The sequence below is a fragment of the Vombatus ursinus genome, unplaced genomic scaffold (assembly GCF_900497805.2).
Source record: "Vombatus ursinus unplaced genomic scaffold, bare-nosed wombat genome assembly UNPS02014768.1, whole genome shotgun sequence".
In the NCBI taxonomy this organism is placed as follows: domain Eukaryota; kingdom Metazoa; phylum Chordata; class Mammalia; order Diprotodontia; family Vombatidae; genus Vombatus; species Vombatus ursinus.
In genome coordinates, this window is record NW_020954546.1 from 4,506,599 (window position 1) to 4,525,606 (window position 19,008).

The 19,008-nt window shown below is 41.2% G+C and overlaps 1 protein-coding gene across 1 annotated transcript; it reads left to right on the top strand.

Annotated features, from left to right (window-relative positions):
* The first annotated feature begins 8,965 nt into the window (after positions 1–8,965).
* LOC114042807 (acyl-coenzyme A thioesterase THEM5-like) lies at positions 8,966–18,998 on the top strand. The gene is made up of 6 exons (XM_027861533.1): positions 8,966–9,178; positions 10,968–11,169; positions 15,257–15,395; positions 16,181–16,291; positions 17,019–17,143; positions 18,848–18,998. The coding sequence occupies exons 1-6, from the start codon at positions 9,029–9,031 to the stop codon at positions 18,898–18,900; spliced, it is 780 nt and encodes a 259-aa protein (XP_027717334.1). The 5' UTR covers positions 8,966–9,028; the 3' UTR covers positions 18,901–18,998.
* The last annotated feature ends 10 nt before the right edge of the window (positions 18,999–19,008 follow it).

Genomic DNA, 19,008 nt, shown 5'->3' on the forward strand with positions numbered 1-19,008 from the left:
GTCTTTACATGCTTGGGGTAAACACTCCCCTAGCGCACCAAAGGGTTTGGAGCTCCCCAATTGTCCTCAGTCTGGTTTAGCCTGTCTGCTGAGATAGTTTTACTGGGGTGTGGCCACTATGCATGTGATAGCTTCTGGGAACCACAGGTGAGAGTTGGGTGATAGGTGAACTCCAAAAGTGGAAAGCAGCCCTGAAAAATGCTCAGCAGCCTTCCCACCAGAAGTACTCATCTTCCCTGAACACACGTATGCCCATATGCAGGATGAATAGGAAGTAAATAACAGAGAAAAGGCACTATCAGGAAGGAGGCCAGTGTCACAGGATTTCAGAATATGTGGCAGGGAGTAATGTGTAAGCATACTGGAAAAGTGGGAAATGACCAGGTTATGAAGGGCTTTAAAAACCAAACCAAGGCTTGTATATTTGATCCAGGGGCTACTAGGGAGCCGATGGAATTTACTGAATGGGAGAAGGGGAGAGAAATGTTCAGATCTATGCTTTAGGAAGGTCAATTTGACAGCTGAGTGAAGGGTGGACTGGAGTAAGGTCAAGGTGATTGCCATAGTCCAGGAGTGAGGTGATGAGGGTCTGCACCAGGCTGGTGGAAGTATCAGAGGAGAGAGATTACAAAGGTAAAGAGATAGGATTTAGCACACACACACACACACACACACACACACACACGCACGCACGCACACACACACACAAAATTTGTGTCTGTTTACCCTTGTTATGGCCCCTAGGTTGGTAAAACAATTGAGGGAAAACCTTTACAAGGAAGATAATCAATTACAGAGTTGCCCTCTGCTCCATTTCACTGGTGCTGTCTCTGTCATGACAAGCATACCCAGACTACTCTTTTATGAGGTCTCTATCCTATACAACAATGTTAAAATCACTTCATGATTTGTTACTATATATTTTCAAGGTTATAACTTAAAAGTAGTAACTTTCTATGACTTAATCCATTTCAGTTTTTTCATTCAAATCCTATAAAAAGATGAGGTTGTGTTCCACTATGTGCAAAGAATTTAGGCAGGAGAGAGGGGTAAACCTTTCACAAAGGAAAAAAAAGTTATAAAAAAACAATAACAAAAAAAAAAAAACTTGTGAATTACTGAAATACGAACCAGGTGGGAAAGTTGGGGGATTAAGTGATATGGTAGCAGCAACATCCTAAGCCCCACCTTATGCAAATTACACTGTTTTTTCCTTAAAAAGTATTGAAACTGTCCTTAAGATTTAAGTGACTCAAGAGATTAAGGCTTAGGCCATAGATGTAGTTTTTTAGTCACCTGAATGCACGACGCAAGGGGACGGAGCCCTTCCCTAAAGCTTTGGACTGCAAACCACCAACACGAACAAGCCTGGGAAGCTAAGTTCAAATGAATCAATACATTACCGGGATGAACATCCTTTTAGATTGTAAGCTCCTTGAGGACAGGGACTGCCTTTTGCCTCTTTTTGTATCCCAGTGCTTAGCACAGTCCCTGGCACATAGTATGTATTTAATAAACGTTTATTGATTTATTGATTGGTCTTCCATTTTAAACATCCTTCCCCTGCAACAGCTGAGTAAACTTTCTTTTGTTAACTATTAAATTTACTACAAGTATGTCATTTTGGTCCTCTTCAAGAACAAAGGACAACAACCAACCAAGACTGACTACAACCATTCTGGGAGGGAAATTTGGAACTATATTCAAAAAGCTATTAAACTGTGTGTGTATCCTTTGATCCAATGAAGCCACTACTAGATCTGTACCCCGAAGAGATCAAAGAAAGAAGAAAAGGACTCATATGTATAAAAATATTTATGGTAGCTCTTATTTGTGGTGGCAAAGAATATTGGGAACTAAGGAGTTATCATTTAAGGAATGGCTGAGCAAGTTATGATATATGAATGTGATGCATTGCTGCTATGCTGTAAGAGATGATGAAGGGGATGGTTTCAGAAAAATCTGGGAAGACTTGCATGAACTGATGTAAAGTGAAATGAGCAGAACCAGGAGAACAATTTATACAATAGCAATATTATAAAAAGAATCAACTGTGAAAAATTGAATAACTGATCAACAAATTGACCAATCACAATTCCAAGGATTCATGATGAAACATACTATCTACCTCCAGACAAAGAGCTGATGGCCTCAGAGTGCAGACTGAGGAATATTTTCTTCTCCTTTCTTCTTCTTCTTCTTTTCTTTTCTGGAACATGGCTAACAAGGAAATTTGTTTTTCATGACTATACATACTTATAATGGGTTTTGTTTTTCTTGCCTTCTCGGTGAATGGGAGAGGAGGGGGAGGGAGAGAATTTGAAACTGAAAATAAAATAAGATTGAATTTTAAATTTAAAAAGACTATTAAATGGACCACGTTTCTCATTTCATTCCAGTTTGGAACCTATCCTACCAGAGGATCGGATAGAATCAGGCCCAGCTTATTCTAGGTGAAGACCTTATCCTCACATCTATGGAAACCAAATTAACTTTTGAGTCAGTTTGAAGAAAATTAAATGCTTTTTTAAATTGTCATGCTATTGATTTTGTTTCAGATTCACAGAATCTCAGTCAGGAAAAACTAAACAAATAAATTAAAATTAATTAATTAAAAAGAAAATAAAGACAGAAAAAAAGAAAAAGAAAAAGCTAGGAGGCTACTGAGACTAGTATCTGAACAAGATTCCTCTCTACAAAATGCCAGACAAATGGTCATTCAACCTTTATCTGAAGACCTCAAGGGAGGAGTGACCTGCCACCTGCAAGAGCCTTGTCTACTTTTTTAGCAACTCTACATATTTGGGAGTTTTCTTTACATCAAGCCAAAACCTGCTTCTCTGCCACTTCCACCCATTTCTTTCATGTGGGGCCAAGTAAAATAGTTCTAATCCCTCTTCCTTGGGACAGTCCTTCAAACACCCTAAGACAGTCATCAGGATGCCCGTGATTCCAAAGACACAAGTCTGGCTGACTGAGAGGATCATAACTAGCATTTTTATGGTACTTTAAGGTTTGCAAAGCACCATAAATATATTATCTCATTTAATCCTCACAACAAATTTGTGAAGTAGGTGCTATTATAATCCCTGTTTTACAAATAAGGAAACTGAGACTAAGAGAGATTAAGTGAATTGGCCAGGGTCACAAATCTAGGAAGTGTCTGAGACAAGGTTTGAACCTAATTCCAAATCTAACACTATCCACTGTGTTACCTAATGACCAGGAAGTTGGCACTATTAACAGAAATAGAGATGTTATGGAGAGGGACAAGTTCAGAGGAAAAGATAATGGGTTCTGTTTTCGTCATGTTAATTCTTGAGATTAACATTCTTAATTAATTAACATGTTAAATAACATGTTAATTCTTGAGATTATCAAGAGATTCTTGCCAGACTTCTAAGAGGAGATAGCCAATAAGTAACCTGACTTCGTGAAGAGATTAGGGGTAGAGATACCTATTTATGAATTATTTGCTTAGGGATGATATTTAGTGTCAAACTACAAGGGACAGAGGACTGAACAGTGTTGAGAAAGCAATTTTTTTGCTTACATCAAACTGAAATCTGTCCCTCTGCATCTGCCACCCATTCCTCCCAATCCTGCCATCAGGGGCCAAGCAAAATTGGTACGCATCACTTTTCCCAGAATCAGTTGTTTCTCCTTTTCCTCTTCACACAGGGAATCGTTATCATTGGCAGTTGCCATAGTTGGCTGTCCCATCTATTTCCAACATCACCTATGCTACACACCAACAATGACGATGCGGCAGAAAAAATGAAGCCAGGGCAACCATGTGGAAAACAGTTGGGCCCGCGGAATACTACTCTAACAACCCCCTCTTCTTTTCCCTCCTCACTCGAACCCAGCTGTATGCTCTGATCCCACTCCAGTTTCGTCCCTAGCTCCATGTCCACAGTGGCTCATTAGCTCTTGACAGATAATAATCTTTTCAAAACATTTATTCCACTTGTTTGCTGTCACCTTCCTCATAGTACAAGACCACCCTAACTAGGTTGGCATTGGTATTTAACACACACACACACACATACACATACACATACACACACACACACACAAAACCACATTGGTATTTAACACAAAAAATACTTGGGTTTGAGGTTTTTCTTAAACTAGTAAAAAATGTTGTTATCATTGAAATGAAAGTTTATCCTGATTGTTGGAGTGGTATTCCACATACAGCTTAAGTGCCAGCCCACCCTTCCACATTTCTGGTTTCTGGGTCTCTGTGTTGTTACTATAACTGTAGAAGTAAAGGCAAGTAAGAAACAATAAGAACTCCTTGTCTGATAGAGCAGAAGCTTGGTTTGAATGAGATAAGAGATGCAGTAAAATAAGACAGCTGAAGCGTACTGTTCTCATCCAGAGAAAATTGAGGTTGTTTAAAATTTTTCTCATGATCAACCAAATTACCTGTTTGGTTTCTGACATTTTCCCCCATTTAAAAACGAACAAATAATGATCCTCTTTAGCTAGATATCAGTGAATCCAAACTTGAACCTGGTTATTTTGCCACTTAATTAAAATAGAATATAACTCCATGCTTCTTCTTCTTCTTCTCCTCCTCCTCCTCCTTCTCCTTCTTCTTCTTTCCTCAAAGCCAGCACTGCCATGTAAGATAGCTAGCCAAGCCCTTAAAAATCTGGTCATATTTCTCATCCAAGGGATTTCCAAAAGGTACCAAAGGGTCAATTCCAGACTCTTCCTTTCTGTCCTCCTGTTCATGATTATGCACAGGTGAAGTCACTGAGAAGCCTTGCTATGATGGCAAAACTCTTCACAAATCTCTGATCATAGACACTGAATCCCAGAAACATCTCCAGCTCCCAATAATTCTTTAGAAGTGGCCAAATTAACAGGCCCTTCTGTTTTCTCAGCATCAGTACTCACTTCCTACTCAGATACAATTGAGGCTAAAAGAATCTCATAGGCATGGGACTAGGGATGAGATTGGAGTGGGATCAGAGGATATGGCTGGGTTTGAATGAGGAGGGAAAAGAAGAGGAAGTTGTTAGAATAGTATTCCATGGGCTCAGTGTGACATAATCAAGACTTTTCCAGCTTCACACATCTGATAAAGCTTCAAACTTGTGTCTTCCCAACTCCAAGTCTAAGACTATCTGCTGCCAACCTAGCTGCCAGGATGGTGATGCCATTAAAAGAAATAGAGAGATTAGGGTGAGGGACAAGTTTAGGGGCAAACATGATGAATTCTTTTTTAGCCACGTTGAATGTGAGATTCTAGAAAGACATCCAACTAGGGATATCCAGCAGGCAACTGGCTCCATAGAGAGCTACCTGACAGAAATTCAATAAAATGGGCACTTGTCAATTGACAATTTTAGACCAATAGCTTCTGGCTGATATATCTTCAGTTATCTTTAGCTGATCTAACACCATCAGTAGTCTTCAAAGATATTCCCAGATCTTTGAGATCACCCAGAAAAATAAATAGCTCTAAGTCATTCAAATTGCCCACTACCTACACTGTGAACCAAGGGCACATAGCAGGGCCCCCAAAATCCTTTAGGATACCCAACAAATTGGTTAAAATCCCCCTGAACAGATGAAGACTCTTCTTATCTTCCTCTATTATGGCAAGCTGATAATATCTGCTGTTGAAGTGCAACACAGAGACCCACTGACTGCCCAACACAATCCAGATGTGGAAGAAGTAATATCCTAACCCTTCCCCACCCCCATAGAGATTAGGCTTGTTTTTTTTCTTAAAAGACATTGAGACATTCTGCAAAACTTGATTTGCCCAAGGGTATAAGGATTCAGACTATTGATATCACTTACTTATCACTTGAGGGCCCAGCAGCTATAAGCACCTGGGGGAAGGAGGTCTCATGCTTGGCTGGGGGTAGTGTTTCACAGGTAAATACACAGGTAACACATTTGTTGGGCAGGAGAACATAGGAGGGCTCCTAACACTAACAGGTGTACTAGCACAGGTTCACTGTTGATCCGGTCAGACAAGGAAGACAGCTTCCAAGGGGTTAAATAAGCTTACTTTATTCTAGTCTAGACTTCTCAAAAGGGTTGCTGATAATGGGAGCACCAACTCCTATAGCATTCCCTAATCACAATTCTCATAGGGGTGGATGAAAATAGGAGTACAACTCCTCATCCCCTAAGCCTCAATGGGGGCCAGTTGAGGCAAACACAGATTCCTCCCAAGTCTTGATGGGGGCCTATCAAGGCAGGTACATGCATTCCTCTATGCATTACCTAAATCCCAAAATGGATTCCCCCACATAGTGATCAGTACCCACGCTTTATAGGACAACCGACAAAGAAGGTATATTGCCAATGGCCTTTCTCAGACCCAAGCAGTTTTCCAAGCAGTACATGAGCTATTCCGAACCCAGGAGTGTTAGGAAACGTACAGGTCAGTTTGTTTAATCCCCCTTGCCTGCTCTTTCTACTCATAGGCAAAGAAGTGTAGACAATATAACAACAGTTCAAAACTGATGTTCAACTCATACATTTAATAGAGTTGGTCATTAGGTGAAGACTTGGGAATTATGAACCAGGGACTTGTGGCATGGGGCACAGACTTGAAGTCTAGAGCAAAGTGAAACTCCTGACAGCCATTGCTTTTTAATCTGATGCCCTCTTCATGGCAGGGACATTACCAAAGTTCATCATGAGGGAATAGTGATGTAGGCAAGGGAAAACTGGACACAGAAAGAAACTTCCTCATTCTGTTTTGCACTTTGCCTCCTATCTCTTCAGAAATCATTGCCTTTTCTTCCACAGTTTGAGTTTCTAGGTGTGAGAAATATGTCCTATCCCCACTGACCCTTACAATCAATAGCCTAATTTGGCCACTCTTCCTCTCCCAACCCTGTATTTTATGAGACGTGGTAGAAGAGTAAGGAGAGTGGAATGAAAGCATTAAACAATTCAATTTTTTAATAAAATATTTCCTCGACCACAAAAGAAATGCTTAAAACACAAAACACTCATAAACACACTTTGAGAAATAAAATATAAAACAATAACACATTACTACTATTATATTCTCCCAGTGTGGTGATACTTAAATATCAAAACATGAAATATTTTGTAGGACTGTTGAAGAGCTATTTTGCTTTGAACTTGGCTTTGTCCTGTCTAAACTTCTTCAAATCTTCTGGCAAACCAAAAAAGGATTTCTCCATTATTTTTGGGTTTCTCCATTATTTCAATCACTATACTATTTCATTCAGAAATAGTAAGGTATATAAGTTGATGCATAAATACAAGCCATGTGAATTCCTATAATTTTTTAATTTTCTTTTTAATTTATGGAATAAAACAAGCATTTCCATAACAAAATACAATAAAAAAAGACAATCGTACATGAAACTATAAATCTACTATGCATAACTTACTATCACTTTCAAATATACAACAAAATTATCATGTAAATTTTTTCTTTTTTTCTTTCCTAATCTGCACTTATTATGTGCAAATGTATATATACATACATATGTGTATATATATGTATGTATGTATATATATATGTGTGTTGGACAAGTAAACACACTGACTACGCCATTTCTTAGGAAAGAGATACAGAAGGGCTCTAGCACCTCTCTCATTAGCAGATTCGCTTTTGATCAGGTCAGACAGGAAGACAGAAATGGAATCATAATAAGGGGTTAAATAAGTTTACTTTATTCTAGTCTAGTCTTCTCAAAGGGAGTTTGCTGATAATGGGAGCACCATCTCCTACAGCATTCTCTAACAACCCCTCTCGAAGGGGCTGGTGTGAAGGGGGGGCAACTACCGCTTGTCTTGATGGGGTCAGTCGAGACCAGCACAACTTGTGTACTCCCCTAAATCCCCTCAAGCCTCAATGGGGGCCGGTTGAGGCAAACACACAGATTCCTCCTCCCAAGCCTTGATGGGGGCCGATCAAAGTAAGCACAGCTTTCAGCCTGCACGTTCACCCCATGGGGGTCCCCAGTCACTGACGAGTGCCTACCTGCTAGGGTAACAGAAAAAGAAGGCACATTGCCAGCAATAGCCTCACAATTTTACATCACTTTACCCCTATATCTACTGTGACTGCGCAGTAGAAACTGTTTCCAACTATGATCATGAGAACTCATATCTAACACCCAGCAAGTAGAGATTGTTACAGCTATGGATCCTGGGAAGAAAACTCTAAGAAAGAATAACAAAAAATCCACTTCACACACACTAAAATTCACCTTCCTTACAATATGTATATATATAATATATGTATTGTATATATACAATATGTATATATATGTATGTACATATGTATATATACAATATGTGTATATATATGTACATATGTATATATACAATATGTATATATATGTACATATGTATATATACAATATGTATATATATGTATGTGTGTGTATATGTATGTAGTACTTAGATATACTACTAGACGACATTCTGGAAAAGCCAGAATCTTATTCCAGTCCAGAGCAGTACAGAAGCCTACGAGAGGCACTCAGGTTGGGAAATTGAAGGGCAAGTTGGCCTGGAGAACAATCCTTGCCCTTCCTGAAAACTGACAGGATGAGAGAAAACTTGGGAAAATAATTGTACCTACATACCTAGGCAACTCCTCCAAGTCTGCAGCTCGAATTAAATTCACCTAGGATGATGCTAGCCTAGAACCTTCCCAGAACTCTGGGGTATGGGGCATGGAGCAAGCTTATGCCCTCTAAGAATTGTTGCATCACTTGAGGTTTTTCTCCAAAAGGCACTGGAACGATGTACTTCAGGGAGAGTGCCCAGTGCTGTTCGCTACGCACTGTATCAAACAAGACTGCATGCTTCCCTGATGAAATCCATGCTCTCTGCAGCGGAAACTTTTGTCTTGCTGCTGAAGGTTTTGGCAGGAGTTTCACTTGGCTGGGAAGTGATTACATTAGCAATCCCACTGATAAAATCTGAGTCTCCTCTCCAGAGCCTCTTTGCTGAAGGTCTTTCAGATTCCAAGCCAGCAGACAAGCACACCCGTGTCAGGACTATGATGAGCAGAAGCCTCTGGCTGGTGCCACAGTTTGGCCCCTCTAGGGGCCTTCTCGGAACCCCAAGCTTCAGGCCCCTGAGTGTCCTGCACAGATACACTCCCAAGCTAGTTCTCCGAACAAGCTTCAGCTCATCCACAGACAGCCTGGTAAGTACTGAGTACTGGGCTCTTTTTATAAAGCTCCCCCTAAGCGTGTGAACAGCTCAGACATAGTGGGATAGGTACCTTAGAATTCACTCACCCTTGGTTTTCCCTACAAGTTACAACTGACAGGCAATGTGATATAATGCTAAGAACACTAGCCTTGAAGTCAGGAGAGTTTGAATCCCAGCTCTAATATTTATTAGCTATTTTATTGGACAAACCATTTCTTCTTTCTGACCCTCAGTTTTCTCATCTGTTAAATAAGGAGTTTGGTCCCCTCTCAGCTCTAAATCTGAGATCTTTAATGAATGGTTGTTGACTGACTGATAGCTCCCTTCAAGGCTCAGCTTAAGGGCTACCTTTCCTGATTCCTCTAGATATTAGTACCCTCAGCACAGAAATCGTTTTGTGTAACATGTGAAAATCATGTCTATGTATACCGTATTGACTTACCTCTGTTCTGTTCTCTGTTGCGTCTCCTCTGAAGAATAAAAGCTCATTGGGGGCAGGGACTATCTTACTTTTATATTTGTATCCTCATCTTAGTGCCTGGCACATAGTAGGCATTTAATAAAGACTTTTTTTTAAAAAATAAAAGTTTCTTGATCAATTGAGACAATAAATAAAAATTGAGCCTGTGAATAAATAGTATAGTGCAAAGAACATTGGACTGAATTCTAGCTTTGGCTCTGCAACTGACTCAATGTATGACCTGGGACAAGTCAACTGACCTCTCCGGGCCTCGGTTTCCTCATCTGTAACATGAGGAGGTTGGCTTAGATAATACTAAGGAGCTAACGTTTCTATAGCTCTCTTGGGTTTACAGAGCACTCATTTGATCCTCACAACAACCCTGTGAAGTAGGGGCTATTATTATCTTCATTTTATAATTGAGGAAACTGAGGCTGGGAGAGGTTGGGACTTACCCAGGGTTACAAAGTTAATAAGAGTCTGAGGCTGGATTTGAACTCAGGTCTTCCCAACTCCAGGCCCAGTACTCTAGTTCTAACATTCTATGATAAGGGAAAAGAAAGCCGGCACTTAAGAGGTCTTGAGTTTATTTCAAAGGGAGAATTCTGATTTTTATATTTTTCATGATCCTTGGCATGGGAAGGTCATGGGGCTATTACTGACCCGAACTAGCATCTGATCAGCAAAGTGAAAAGTACAGACATGTGACCCAGCTTACGCCCTTGTTGTTGGGGACACATGCATGGTTAGATGTGTACACACTGTTCCAAGCCCCTGGCTTTGGATCCATTTTGCAGAGGAAACTTTCATTGCAAAGGGAGTTACTCCACCTCCCAGGAAGGGCCACTCAGTAATAAAATAAGCGGGGAGCCAGAACTAAGCAGAGAGATCCCCCCTGAAGCTAGAATGGCGATAACCTTTAGGAAAGTGGAGGTTGAGTGATTGCATTTCTCCCTGTCCTGACAAAGCTATATTCTTTTTCCCAGAGGGCAACTGGGCCCTTGACCCAAGTCCAGTATCTAGAGTCGCTAGGATGTGTTAGAAAAAGAACTATGTGGAGAGGTTCAACTAGGTTCAAACATTGCCTCTGCACTGAAACTCTCAGACCTTCAGTTTCCTTATCTGCAAAATGGGTGGAAGCTGACCTTTCTAAATCTAGGATTCTATAAACTGTATAGATTTCTGGTACTTTTCTGGGAGCAGAGAAGCCAAAGAAATTAGCCCGGAAATTGATTCTTCTAAGTGACCCCACCTCCAAGGCATCTATCTGCCTGGTTTTCTCCCGGAAGATTGTGCTACTCTGAAATTAAATTCTTTCTAGATTTCCAGGTTCTGTCCAAAGAATACAAACCTGAAGGATTATGCCCTTCCCAACGCCAGTTGGAACCCTGAGATGACGCGCTTGTACAAGGAGTATCTAGAAAAGACAAAGGATGGGGACTGGATCAAACTTCCTTCCTTCAAGAGCAATAGTGACCACATCAGAGGGTTGAAGATCCCAGGTGAATTTAGAGCCACATCAGGTAAGTCCTGACTTCCTTCATGCCTCCTCCCAACATACACACACACACACACACACACACACACACACACACACACCCTCACTATTCAGGAATAATACACTACTATTCCCTCAGAGACTTATAGAGGTGATCTCAGCCCTTCACCAATTCCATACCTCCATTCAGAACTTTACTTAAACTATCTGAGGCCAAGAAACTGTGCTAGTTTTAAAAGCTTCTTGGAAAAGAGAAAGTCAATCTCACTTCCAAGATTGAACAAGAGCACTGTTCTTTGAATTGAAAGATTTAGATTTAAGTCCTGGCTCCCACATGATGATGACGAGGATGATGAGGATTATGACAATGATGATAGCTAACATTTATGAGGTGCTTTAAAATCTATAAAATACCTTATGTATGTAATCTTGTTTGATTCTCACAGCAAACTTAGGATGTAGGCACTATTAAAATCCTCATTTTTACAGATGAGGAAAGTGAGGCTGGTACAGGTAAATGACTTCCCCAAGGTCACACTAGAGGCAGGCTTCCTGATTGCTAATCCAGTACACTACCTAGCTGATTATGTGACCCAGACCAAATCACTAAATCTCTCTGGCCTTAAGTTTCCCCCTATGTAAGATAAGGGTACCAATACTTGCCCTACTAGACAAGCCTCTTGATTTATCTTCCCCTGCCCTCCATTTTCCTCCTCTTTAAAATGAAGAAATTGAACTAGATAACCCCTAAAACGGCAGCTAGGTAGTGCAGTGGATAGAGTGCCGGGCCTAGAGTCAGGAAGATTCATGTTCTTAAGCTCAAATCCAGCCTCAGATGCTTACTAGCTGTGTGACCCTGGGCAAGTCACTTAACCCTGTTTGCCTCAATTTCCTCATCTGTCAAATGAGCTGGAGAAGGAAATGGCAAACCACTCCAGTATCCTTGCCAAGAAAATCCCACAAAGGGTTGCACTGAACAACTGAAAAATGCCTGAAAACCAGCAACAAAAAGTGCTTATCGGCTCTAACACCCTAAGGCCCACCTCAGAGTTATGTTAGAACAGAGCTTTCTAAACTTTAAAGTACTTTGCAAATGTGACCTGTGTTTAGATTAAAGATTCTACTACCTTCAAACTAATCTAAATTCTTTATATTTTAGCTCTAGGTTAGTCAATAACTTTTTCAAAGGTCTCAGGCACCAAGCATAAAAGAAATGCCACATTTTTTTTCCTCTCAAAAAAGAGAACAGCCCAAAGAGTCCCTCCTTAGCCTTCAGGTAAGCATGTGCCTGCAAGAACTGCTTCTCATCCTCAGTACAAGCAAGGCATCATTCTGTTCCTTAACGTCATCCACTCCTTAACCAAATTTACCTCTCTCCTCACGCTGTGTGAAATCCTCCTACTTAAAGCTGCTCCCCTCACATTATGTCACATTATGGTGCCCAGTAGACTGCTGCTACCTTACACTTACATCTTTAGGATTAGAAATTGTTTGACAAGGGGGTAGAAAAGAGAAAAGCATTTATCGAGTACATACTATGTGCCAGGCACTGTGCTAAGCATTTTACAAATATTATTTCATTTGATCCTCACAACAACACTGGGAAGTACATGCTATTACTATCCCCATTTTATAATCGAAGAAACTAAGCCAGCAGAGTTGTGACTTGCCTAGGATCACATAGCTAGTAAAAGTCTGAGACCCGATTTGAATTTAGGTCTCCCCAGCCCAGGCCCACTGCTCTATCCACCATGCTGCCTCGCTACCCATGTCCTTGCAACAATCCACTTGGGGTAAGTGGTTTGTACTGGTATAAACTTTTTATGGCAGGGAGAGAGGCATCATGACATAGTAAATAGACACTGAACTTGGAGTCTAGATTTGGATACAAATTCCATTTTGGTTATTTATTAGCTGTCAAAACCTGGCCACTCGGTCAATCCAAAAGCATTTATTAAGCACCAACTAAGTACCAGGTTCTAGGTGCTAGGAATACAAAACCAAAAATTAAACAGTCCCTGCCCTCACAAAGTTTCTATCAGGAGAGACGATATGTATATATAAAAATACACAAAATAACTACGAACTAGTTTGGGGATGGAGAGCACACATAGCTGGGGGGGTGGAGTTCAAGAAGGGCTCCAAGTTAAAAGATACACTTCAACTAAGCCTTGAAGAAAGTGAGTATTACATGAGGCAAAGGAGAAGAGGGAGGGAATATGCTCCAGATACTGGGGGGGGGGGGGGGGGGGGGGGGGAAGGGAGAAGAGTCAGTACAAAGACACAGAGATAAAAGGAGTGTTATGCATGAAGAGTAGTAAGAAGGCCAATGTAACCAGACCACGATGTTCAGGAAGAGCAATAATGTGTAACAAGGCTAGAAACACAGACCGGGGCCAGGCTTTGAAAAGCTTTAATGCCAATCAAAGTAGTTTACATTTGATCCTAGGGACGATAAGGAGACACTAGAATATATGGATTGAGGGAGTGACGCAGTCAGACCTAAACTTAGAGAAAAATCACTTTGGCATCTGTGTGGAGGATGGGTTGAGGCAAAGAGACACATTAGGACACCATTGTGGTAATCCAGTGAGAGGTGAATGAGGGCATGATCTAAAATGATGAGGGCTTGATCTAGAATGATGAGAGCCTGACCTAGAGCAGTGGTGGAGCTGGTCTAGAAAGATGAGGGGTTGATCTAGAATGGTGGCTTTATTACTGAAAAGAAGTTGGATTTGAGACATATTGTGGATGTAGGAACAAGGTTTGACAACTGATTAGATTTGTGGGGTGAAGGAGAGGGAAGAATTGAGGATGACCTCTTTCGTGCCTCAGACAGTTCCCTTGTTTTTATCTACTAAGTGGTAGACCAGTTGCTAGTCATCAGTGAAATCACAGATTCTTTGAATATTTGCAGGTGACAAATGAGAAAATCAAGGCTCAGGGAGATTAGTTAAAACACTTGCACCAGATCACACAGCTTTCAAGCAGCCAAGTTCTTAAAATTTAGATTATTAGAATTAGAAGGGACTTTCCAATCCCTTCATTTTACAAATAAAGAATCTGAATTATTTTTTTAAACAATAAACAACTAAAGAAAGTTTTTGTAACTTTCTCAAAATCACAAAGCAATGCAATGTCAAAATATGGACTAGAACCTGGGTTTCCTGAGTCCAGTCCAACGCACCCCCCTCTGCTTGAACCAAGTTCTTCCTGTCTACAAGTTGGGTGTATCTTCTACTAACCAAGGCAATGAGTAGGTCCTCAGCAATTACTTGTTGAATATGGGTTGTTTTTCATTCATCCCTTCTGAGTGATGCTCCTTTATAAACCTTTTGACACCTCTTTCCTTACATGTATTTCATTTGCTCCCATCAGACTGAGAGTTCTGGGTGTTGAGCCTCAGTTTCCCCTACCAGACTAGAGGTCCCATGGACAATGGCCATTCCCCAAGCCCCTATCAATGTTCTGAGGGTTCTTTCCATCATAAAATGGTAAGAGGAGACCATGGTATAATATTGGCAACTACATTGGCTTTAGAGTACAAGGACCTGGATTCAACTCTTAGCTGTCACCTGCACAATCTTGGGTAAATTACTTAACTTCTCTAGACTAGATGATTTCTAAATTCTTCTCCAGCCCTCAATTCTATAATCCAAGGAGCTTATCAAGGTCACAGATCATGTTCTCCTGTCAGCCTGGAGTTCACAGGGTAAGGGCCAAGTATTTTTCAAATCTTCCTCCAGGATCTACACACATATAGAACAAAGGCTCTTAAACTTTCTTGTGTCTCATAGCTATCTTTTGCAATCTGATGAAGTCTATGGGTTCATTCTGAGAATTATTTTTTAAATTCATAATTGGAAGAAATTCTAAATTTCAGTTAGAAGTTATCACAAATAAAGATGTAATTTATTTTCCATACAAGTTCACAGACCCCTGAAATCTCTCCATGGACCCCTTGGGGGGGTAGACCTCCACTTAAGAGCCCCTGATGTAGAATATCAATGCATATGATGAACGACTGAATCCCATTTCTCTCCCCCTATGCTCACAGAAATATCTTTTTTTTTAATTTTCTCTGTGTCTCTTTCACATTTCCCCTCTCTCAGACAAAGAAGACTACCGCATTTTTACCAGGTGCATTGAAAAGGAAGGACAAGGTTATGAGTATGTCATTTTTTTCCACCCATCCAAGAAGAAGTCAGTCTGTCTGTTCCAGCCAGGTCCCTACCTGGAAGGCGCTCCAAGGTAAGGGGATGAGTAGGAGTAAGTAATTACACCATTCTTAGTTGTTTTTGAGGACAGGCTGGTTCAATGGAGACAAAAGAGGTACTCCTCTGACTTATGGGGCCAAGAAGTCAGTCAACATTCATTCAGCAAACACTTTATACAAAATATGAGTCTAGAGGCCACAGCTCTTGAGCAATTGAGTGGCAAAGTGGTTAGAATAGAATCAGGAAGCCCTGAATCTAAATCCAGCCCCACTACTTACTAGCTATGTGTCCTTGGGCAAGTCACTTAAATCTCTGTTTGCCTCAGTTTCCTCAAAAGTAAAATAGGAATAATAATAGCATTAACTTTACAAGGTTGTTGTGAGGATTAAATGAAATAATATTAATAAAGCACTTTAGCATAGTGCCTGACACATAGAAAAAAAGAGGCTGCATATTGTATATTAAAAAGATATTCTCACGTGAAGAAATTCAGAAACCAGGTAAAGAAAGCATCATAGAGAGAGATTTTTTTAATCAAGACAATATTTGTGCATCTTTCGTCATGTAGCACCTCTCCCATTCTCCGTGATTTTTCAAGGAAAATTGATGATAAACCATCAACCATTCCTATCAATTTTTTTCAGTACCCTGGGATGTGTTTTTATCATCCCCTCACTTAACTTTGGTTTTAACTCTCTGTTAACCAATTTTGTTCTGGACAAGGCAGATGGTAGAGACTAGAAAGGTAGGTTCATGAGGAAGTTGTGGAGAGAAGGTTTGACTCTAACTTCAACTAATTTCTTCCCATCCCCTACTCAGATTTACTCATGGTGGAGCTTTAGCTGCCTTGGTGGACGAGATATTTTCTAAAACTGCATACTTATCAGGTCATGGGCTGTTAACTCTAAGCCTCAACATCAAATTTAAAAAGTAAGTACCAACCCTTGGGTAAGAAAGGAGAGGGTATTGTGGTCTGTCCATTTGTCTTTTCATCCTTAGCTTGATACCGGGGGTGCTTAAAAAAGCAACAATGTATAGTAGAAAGAGAGTGAGATTTGGCTCTGCCATTTGATACTCATGTGACCTTGGGAAAGTCACCTAATGTCTCTGAGGCCCTCAATATCTTCAGCTATAAATTGAGGGAGTTGAACCTGAAGATCTCTAAAGTTCATTCCAGTCCAATCCATATGGTCCATTTTAAGTCTGGCATTGACCTTGACCTTGGACAAATCGCTCTGCTAAGCCTCAGATCCCAAAACTGTGAAATAAGGATAATAACACATGTATGACTACCTTCACAGTAAGGGAAGGACTTTGTCAAATACTATGTAAATGAGAGTTATTGGAGGAAAGTGGGGAGAGACCAACTTGGGGCAATCATTTGCTCCCTTAAAAGACAGAATCGGTCTGAAGACATTCCAGGAACAAGAAGACAGGTTGGTAAAATTGGGAAGGAGAAGGTCACTTGAGGGAAGATCTTCAAGGCTAGTTGGAAGCATCAAGCGGAGAGACAGGAAGGCTCTGACTGGTCCCAAAAGATCTCTCTGTCCTAAAGAATCAAGTCCTTGACTTTTAAGTGCAGCCCCATCTAGGGCCTGGGGAACTTAGGACAGGAGGCCCTGGAAGAGAAGGCACTGACCTTTACCTCCATTCCCAGCATAATCCCCGTGAACTCTGTGGCCCTGCTGAAAGTGGAAGTAGAAAAGATAGAGGACCAGAAGATTTTCCTATCCTGCATCGCCCAGAGCCCTGACCAGCAGGTGCTTTTTGCCAAGGCTTCAGGTAATTGTTTTAGAGGGCACATGAAGGAAGACAGGAAAGCCAGGAGATGGGTCAAGGAATGAGGTCCCATGTTGGGTGCCAGACAAATAGCCTTCCTTCCTATTTTTCACCTCCCTCCTCTTTGGGAACTGAGCTAGAGGGAGTAAGGGGTCTACAGAGCCTGCAAACAGTCTGGAGTGTCTTATATGGAGGTTGGAAACTAGGCAGGGTCACTGAGGCATAAAGCCTTTCTAGGGTTCTTTCCATGTTGTACAACTCAGAAGAATCTATCAGGGACAGGGGACCATATGAAGAAAAGGACTCTCCCTCTAGAAGAAGAGAGGGGGCTGAGAGACCCTGAAGGAGAGGGAGGCTACGGGGGGACACTGATAGAGAGGAGGCCATGGGGTAGGTATGGCAGGCAGGCTGCTAGATTGGGGGTTGGAAGACATCCTGAGTGTGACTCTGGTCTCTGCCACTCACCACCCATGGGACCTTGAGCAAACCACTTAACAGTTCTCATCCTTGACGGTCTCATATCAAGCTCCTCAGACATGACCTTGTGATCCTAAGGAAGGGATTGGGGAGACAATGGGGCAGGCATTCCTAAGGTCAACATTATCCTCAACTGCTTGTCCCACATAACTGACAGTCAGCTGACAAATCTTGTCATTTCTCCCTACACAACATCTCTCCCATGCATATAATTGCTGGGGACATAAAGACAAGAGTGAAAACACCCCTGGCCTCAGGTTGCTTACATTCTTTCTTTTTTTTTTTTTCAGCAAAAAAAAAAACAACCCTGTTTATCCAAATTGTAGCAAAATAGAAATTAGAAAAAGTGCACATAGAAGAATATCTACCAGTTAATACAGAGTGGAGGAGCTCTCCCACTGGGAGAGAGATAACTCAGCTCAGCCAGGAGAGAGTCCCAGATTAAGGGGCTTCTATTCTAAAAGGCAAGAACAGGGACCTTAGAGTCCAACCACTTCACTTTACAGAGGGGGAAACAGAGGTGAGAAAGTGAAGTGATTTGTCTAAAATCACAGAATGAGGCAGACCGAGAAGCAGGTCTAGAGCTGAGCTCTTTCCTCATCTCCATCTCCTGGCTTTCCTGGCTTCCTTCATGTGCCCTCTAAAATACCCCCTTTACAGGAAGCTTTGCCCCATCCCTCTTGATTCTAGTGCCTTCCCTCAGTTGATTATCTCTGGTTTATCCTGTTTGTAGCTTGTTTAAATGTGATTGTTTCCTTGTCGTCTCCCCCATTAGGACTGTGAACTCCTTGAGGGTAGGGATCCTCTTTTACCTTTCTTTGTATCAGCACAGTGCCTGGCACATAGTAGGTGCTTAATAAATACTTATTGACTGATTCCCCGGTCCACGTCTTTTACCGGCCAAAGCAAACAAATTTTCTTTCCAGGGGTAGGCTGATCTTAAAATGGGTTTTTATTCCTTGACCTCAGCCTGATAAGTCCCTTCTAGCTCTGACATTCTATGAGTTTCTAAGGACAGAACACACAGATAGATATGTTTGAGGGTTGGGGAGGGATTCTATGATGATTATATTGATGGTGATAATGATGATGATGTTGGGGGCAGATTTAGAAATTCCAGTCTGGAATCAGAGTTTGTTCATGGACCTTGGAAACAATAAACAGACTGTGTTGAAAATAGAATCCAAATGGCTGGCCCAGCACTGACTTGCTTTCTCATCTCTGTTTCAGGAGTTTTCCTTCAGCTGGAATTGGAAGAGGAGAATAACAGTAGCCAGTCCTAAGGTGTCCTTATGTGCTACCTACCCACTACTCAACTGAGGACACTGATATGCCTTGCAAGAGAGAGAGAGAGAGAGAGAGAGAGAGAGAGAGAGAGAGAGAGAGAGAGA

Excerpts from the sequence above, each read along its gene's own strand:
- LOC114042807 (XM_027861533.1), top strand. The coding sequence starts at position 9,029 with ATGATGAGCAGAAGCCTCTGGCTGGTGCCACAGTTTGGCCCCTCTAGG. Across the intron at positions 16,292-17,018 it reads CTCAACATCAAATTTAAAAA|CATAATCCCCGTGAACTCTG; the intron begins GTAAGTACCAAC and ends CTCCATTCCCAG. Across the intron at positions 17,144-18,847 it reads GCTTTTTGCCAAGGCTTCAG|GAGTTTTCCTTCAGCTGGAA; the intron begins GTAATTGTTTTA and ends TCTCTGTTTCAG.